The following is a 6,986-nucleotide window of genomic DNA, read 5'->3' as shown; positions in this document are numbered from 1 at the left end:
AGCTCACAGACCAATCAGGAAACAGTCGAGTACATCAAGAAGAAGCTCAATGAGAATCTGTCTGCAGAGAGAAGCATCAATCTGTTCCACTGTCTGAATGAACTGAATGATCGTTCTCTAGTGGAGGAGATCCAACAGTCCCTGAGATCAGGAAGTCTCTCCACAGATGAACTGTCTCCTGCTCACTGGTCAGCTCTGGTCTTCATCTTACTGTCATCAGAAGAACATCTGGACATGTTTGACCTGAAGAAATACTCTGCTTCAGAGGAGGCTCTTCTGAGGCTGCTGCCAGTGGTCAAAGCCTCCAACAAAGCTCTGTAAGTCAATGAATACTTGTGTGTTTAGAAATTATTGAGTACATTATACATATTTATAGAGATGACAATGAAAATATTTTGTCATTCATAACGAATTGTTCTACAGTCTGAGCAGCTGTAACCTCTCAGAGAGAAGCTGTGAAGCTCTGTCCTCAGTTCTCAGCTCTCAGTCCTCTAGTCTGAGAGATCTGGACCTGAGTAACAACGACCTGCAGGATTCAGGAGTGAAACTGCTTTCTGATGGACTGAAGAATCCACACTGTGAACTGGAAACTCTTGGGTTAGTATTAAGAATGAGCATTTCACATAAAAAGTCATTCACGTCAAGAAATTTTCAGTTTCATCAAAACAGAAGTCTTCTCATGATTCTACCTGTATTTTTGTATGAATGTCAAACACAAACATTCACAGACAAATTTAAGTAACTATTACTCACAGCAAAGTGATGACACAGTGCACAGCCACATTATTCCTGATCAATGTTGTCAAAATTTGTACATTTCACTTTTCAGGCTGAGCAGCTGTAACCACAACCTACAAAAATACAGCTCTCTCAGCTCTCAGTCCTCTAGTCTGAAAGATCTGGACCTGAGTGGCAACAACCTGCAGGATTCAGGGGCGAAGCGGCTTTCTGCCAGACTGAAGAGTCCACACTGTGAACTGAAAACTCTCAGGTCAGAATACAGCTATGTGTTTTCAAATCAAGAGCAAATGAGCAATTTCCCATGTCCGTAGTGACATTGCATGACATTATCCTGCTGGAAATGGCCCTAGTATGATGGGTGGACACTGGCCAGAAAGGAATGTGTATGGTCAGTAGCAACAGTCAGGTACGTCCACTGCAACCAGTCAGTTTGATTGGAGATACAATCTTTAGCTGAGGTTTCGGAGCAGGACCACACTTCAAGCACTCCTCCTTCCAGTCGTGCGTCTGAACACCACTCTGCCTTTCCCACTTGTTCATTCTCACTTCTCATGCACAGAGCAACACACGCCATTGTTCAGCCACACTACCAGTCTGACGTTTTAGAAAAACTCCAACTTAATATGGATCACTCATTCATCAGTCCTCGATGAGGGAACATTTGATGGGATGGGCATTGTTCTGGAAATACCATTAACCGTGTCGCCCGTCCCAAAGAGATGAGCACAGTCAGAATTTCTCTCTCCACTCTCCAGTCACATCAGACACTCCTCATCCGATCCCAGTCACAACCAGGGAGGCTCTTCCCAGGAAGACCAAAATGTAATTACTCCCTTCTCAACTTCTACTTACTCCAGCACTGATGCCCAAAGCAGGCGAGCGTCCAGAGAAAAGATTGGCGCGCACCCACGCTCTAAACAGATCTTCTGGCGATGTCCCTAATTGTGAAATCTACGACTGGACCTTTGTGGGTCTTCAAAGAGCACTAAGAGAAAAACTTCACCAGCCACCATGCTGACAACAAAGTTAAACTATTCCAAATTCTTTCATAGTCGCAGGTTAAATAAACCACAACATTCCTCTCCTCGAGATGGCGCAGCACAGCGGTTTTTGGCCACGGGCCCACTCACCTTTCCTCCCTGTTAGGAAAATTCTTCAGTGGAGTCCCAACTGCTCCAAATCAGTGCACAGAGTCGTCTCTTAAGTCAAAGCAAAGTTTTACTTGCAGCAAGGAATCACATGCACAGTACAGATTCTAAACAAGTGCAGAGTCAAGAAACGTAGCATTTATGCAGGCATACAAAGAACAAGTGACATCAGAGTCAAGAAATGTAGTATTATACAGGCATTCAAAAGATTTCTCCTCTGCCTCCATCTGCTGAGCACAGGCTTGGTTACTTGTTGCAAGTTCTGTGCACACGATCTTTCACGGCCTTCTGTATTTCAAGAGTTGGACAAAGAGCATTGAATCATAACACATAACACTGAATTTTACAACACTCCCTTAAAACTAAGCTAAAGCTTTTCCTTCCTCATCTGGCAACGGGCTGCCAGCTCTCTCGCCATCAACACCAGGTTGCCAGGTCCTCCCTTCCATCCCCCATTCCCTGCAACATCTCTCTCTCTCGCTATCGGCAGCGGCATGCCAGTTCTTCTCCTCCATCCCTCATTATCAGCAACTGCTCTCTTTTTCTCTCACTAATGGCATTAGTATAGTATGATAAGAATTTGATAACCTGATTCTATTTCTCAACATAGCCCTCCATCTTGGAGACACAGGCATCTATCATTCTACACTGGTGGTGTAGTCTCCGATCAGACTCCGTGTTGGTGTAGTATGTCCAAATCACAACCGATCACCGTAATTTTAGCAACATTCAAAAAAATCACCCCTTTACAGCTGTCATTAACTGGAAGACCAGCAATAGAGACCAACAATGTTCTTGTAGGCTGGCTGTAAACATTTTTATTTCTGCTGTAAAGTTGAACGTTGTAACTGTCACAATTTCACACACAAAGGCTCAAGTGTAGACAAAATGACATGACCTCCAAACAGTTGAAATCAATGCATAAGATTTATTCACAAATACAAATACGAATGTGAAACAAGGTAACAAACAAATCGGCAATATAAACTACCGCTAACGAATACTTACTCTAAGTAAATTTATCAAAACGTCCTCGAAAGGACGACTAAGTAAATTTACAGATTTAAAATCAAACTAACCACGATGAATACAGACCTAATACTAATACTACTAATTGAGTAGACGAGAGACTGGGAGGAGACGGAGGTGGACCAGATGACTTTAACGGAGGGACACTGTGGATATGGAGAACTGGAGCCAGAAGAATCCAACGGTGTGGAGTCAGGCATGAGTAGTGGATCTCAAAGGCAGCAAGTGTGGTGAAACTGGAGCACAGGAGAATAATGTCAGGAGCAGAATCAAAGGCAATAGGCAGAGAATAGGAATGAACACACAACTAACTTGGGTTTTACTATGATCCGGCATCGGCTTGTGACTTGCTGGCATCTTATATGGTGAGTGTAGGTCTGAGGAGTGAATGGCAAGCCACGCCTCGCTGCAGCTGGAGCAATCAGCTGATTGCCAACTCAAAGCACTTGGTTCCTCGTCACTCCAGCATGTTGCATAACACAAAAGCAAAACCAAAAATGCTCCACTAGGTGGAGCCAAAGTCAGAGGTCATGTCAGTAATAAGCATCTTTGGGGATCCACTTGGGTTTGGAACCAGCCTCAAGCGGCTGCTCGAGGAACTACAGGCAATTCTATATTGGCTTCACCTTTCAGTCCCTGGGGTTGCCATTTGGTTATGTATTAAGTGATACACATCTGCATAGCACAGTTGCATGATTGTTTTTTTTAACAGTTGCTGATCCCTTGATCTCAGTTTGAACTATTAGTCTCCTTTGATCTCTCACTACTTACTTTTAGTGCGACATTGGGAGAAAACTGTGTGTGTGTGTGTGTGTGTGTGTGTGTGTGTGTGTGTGTGTAGTCTGTCAGGTTGTCTGGTCACAGAAGAAGGTTGTGCTTCTCTGGCTTCAGCGCTGAACTTCAACCCCTCCCATTTGAAAGAGTTGAACCTGAGTAACAACAACTTGCAGCTGCAGGAGCCGGGAGTAAAGCAGCTTCTTGGTCTACTGGAGGATCCTCTTTGGAGACTTGACACTCTCAGGTATGGACAGACACTACGCTCTCATACAGTTCATTTGAAACAGTAATATTTTAAAGATGGAACATTCTTGAAAAAAGTATTGCTACAGAGTGTCTCACGTGTATAAAGTTAGAAGTGTTTCTCCCTGGACTAAAGGGCCATACTTGAGGGTTGTTTGTAAAGTCTGCTGTCATGGAGAGAGGCAGGACATGATGACTTCCACAAATGCTAAAAATGCGCTTTCTTTTTTTTTTTTTTCTCGCTCAAAAACATAAGAAAAAAGATCTGACTTCTTTTTTCAAANTCCACAGATGAACTGTCTCCTGCTCAGTGGTCAGCTCTGGTCTTCATCTTACTGTCATCAGAAGAACATCTGGACGTGTTTGACCTGAAGAAATACTCTGCTTCAGAGGAGGCTCTTCTGAGGCTGCTGCCAGTGGTCAAAGCCTCTAGCAAAGCTCTGTAGGTGGATTAATGAACCATTTCAAATATGTTTAACTTTGTACATGACAAATAAAACTTTATGTTTGTGTTCTTTGTTAATTCTTCCTCAGGTTGAGCAGCTGTAACCTCTCAGAGAGAAGTTGTGAAGATCTGTCCTCAGTTCTCAGCTCTCAGTCCTCTAGTCTGAGAGATCTGGACCTGAGTAACAACGACCTGCAGGATTCAGGAGTGAAGCTGCTTTCTGCTGGACTGAAGAGTCCACACTGTGAACTGGAAACTCTCGGGTCAGTTTTAAGAATGAGCATTTTACATTAAAAGTAACTGTCAGTTTCTTTAAAACTGAAGTTTTCTCATGATTCTACCTGTATTTTTGTTTTGTTATCAGTAAAATACTACAACAAAATATATTTAACAATCTGAATACACATTTTAGATCAGTGCAATGATGCACCTATCTATTAAAGCTGGATTTCAAACACAAACATTCACAGACAAATTTAAGTAACTATTACTCACAGCAAAGTGATGACACAGTGCACAGCCACATTAGTCCTGATCAATGTAGTCAAATTTGTACATTTTACTTTTCAGGTTGAGCAGCTGTAACCTCTCAGAGAGAAGCTGTGAAGCTCTGTCCTCAGTTCTCAGCTCTCAGTCCTCTAGTCTGAGAGATCTGGACCTGAGTGACAATGAACTGCAGGATTCAGGAGTGAAGCTGCTTTCTGATGGACTGAAGAGTCCACACTGTGAACTGAAAAGTCTTGGGTCAGTATTAAGAATGAGCATTTTACCTAAAAACTCATTCACATCAAGAAATTTTCAGTTTCATCAAAACAGAAGTCTTCTCATTATTCTACCTGTATTTTTGTTTTGTTATCAGTAAAACACTACAACAACATACATTTAACAATCTGAATAAACATTTTGGACCAGTTCAATGATGAACATATTTGTTAAAGCTTACTGTTGAACACAAACATCCACAGACAAACTTACATAACAATTACTCAGCAAAGTGATGACACAGTGCACAGCCACATTATTCCTGGTCGATGTTGTCAAATGTGTGCATTTCACTTTTCAGGATGAGCAGCTGTAACCTCTCAGAGAGAAGCTGTGAAGCTCTGTCCTCAGTTCTCAGCTCTCAGTCCTCTAGTTTGAAAGATCTGGACCTGAGTAACAACAAACTACAGGATTTAGGAGTGAAGCTGCTTTCTGATGGATTGACGAGTAAACACTGTGAACTGGAAACTCTCAGGTCAGAATACAGCTGTGTTGTGTTACTGTCACTAAAAGTGGTCACGCCCTTACAAGGGTTCTTCAAAAAGTTCTTGGCCTAACAAGGTGTTAATGCCCATATTAAGGCATAACTGTATACTATAAAGCCTTGTTTCACTGTTCACAAAAACTCCATCCATCCATTATCTACACATTGCTTAATGATCTGTAGGGTCGCCAGGGGCTGGAGTCTATCCCAGCTGACTTAGGGTGAAGGCAGGGTACACCCTGAACAGGTCACCAGTCTAGGGCCACATAGAGAGACAGACAATCAAGCACACTCACACTCACAACTGTGAACAATTTAGAATCACCACTTAATCTTAGCATGTCTTTGGAGGAAGCCAGAGCAACCGGTAAGAACCCACACAGGCCCAGGGAGAATATGCAAATTCCACACAGAAAGACCCCGGGCAGGTAAGCAAACCCAGGACCGTCTAGCTGTGAGGCAACAGTGCTAACCACTGCATACTGTGCCGTCCCCACAAAAGCTCAATGTTAAAACATTCAGAAAAAATCAAGGAAAGCTTCTACCTGGCTGCTGTTGCTCCAGGACGGTGTGTCTATCCACACAGCACAAGTGGCAGATGCAGCCAAATGCGGCTTTAAGTTGTTGCCCCATGAACCATACTCACAGGACCTGCAACGTCTGATTCATCTGTTTCCAAAACTGAAGTCCCACTCCATGTTCAGTCATGCATGCTGCTGAGGATCTGGTGGCTCAAGTTGTGACCTTCTGCAAAGGGATTGTGAAACTTGAACATTGATGGACCAAGTACACTGAAGTTAAAAGACACTATGTTGACATGTAAAGCAAGAACGAACATTCTCCTGTGATATTTTCTGATGAGGCCGAGAACTTTTTGAAATACCCTTGTAATTATGCATGACTTTAGGCCTTAATGCAATTTAAAAGGTTGAGGTATATAATAAAAAAAAAACCTTTACAGCTGTCGTTAACAGGAAAACCAGCAATAGAGACCAACAATATTTTTGTACAAGGATGTAAACATTTTTATTTCTGCTGTAAAGTTGAACGTTGTAACATGGTGATCTTTGGGGATCAACTTGGGTTTGGAGCCAGCCCCAAGGGGCTGCTCGAGGAACTACAGGAAATTCCATATTGGCTTCACCTTTCAGTCTCTGGGGTTGCCACTAGGTTATGTATTAAGTGATACACATCTGCATAGCACAGTTGCATGATCTTTTTTTTTTTACAGTTGCTGTTCCCTTGATCTCAGTTTGCACTATTAGTCTTCTTTGATCTTTCACTACTTACTTTTAGTGCGTCATTGTGAGAAAACTGTGTGTGTGTGTGTGTGTGTGTGTGTGTGTGTGTGTGTGTG

General features: G+C 42.6%; 1 protein-coding gene across 1 annotated transcript in view; it reads left to right on the top strand.

Annotated features, from left to right (window-relative positions):
- The window catches only part of LOC103371400 (uncharacterized), a 13,612-nt gene that overhangs the window by 3,796 nt on the left and 2,830 nt on the right, over positions 1-6,986 (top strand). Inside the window, exons 5-8 of the mRNA XM_008300712.1 lie at positions 3-166; positions 4,230-4,380; positions 4,473-4,646; positions 4,954-5,127. Coding sequence (XP_008298934.1) covers positions 3-166; positions 4,230-4,380; positions 4,473-4,646; positions 4,954-5,127 — 663 coding nt within the window. The remainder of the gene's footprint in view (positions 1-2; positions 167-4,229; positions 4,381-4,472; positions 4,647-4,953; positions 5,128-6,986) is intronic.

The sequence above is a fragment of the Stegastes partitus genome, unplaced genomic scaffold (genome assembly GCF_000690725.1).
Source record: "Stegastes partitus isolate 25-593 unplaced genomic scaffold, Stegastes_partitus-1.0.2 Scaffold1578, whole genome shotgun sequence".
Taxonomy (NCBI): Eukaryota; Metazoa; Chordata; class Actinopteri; family Pomacentridae; genus Stegastes; species Stegastes partitus.
This window is presented reverse-complemented; position numbering and strand designations above follow the sequence as displayed.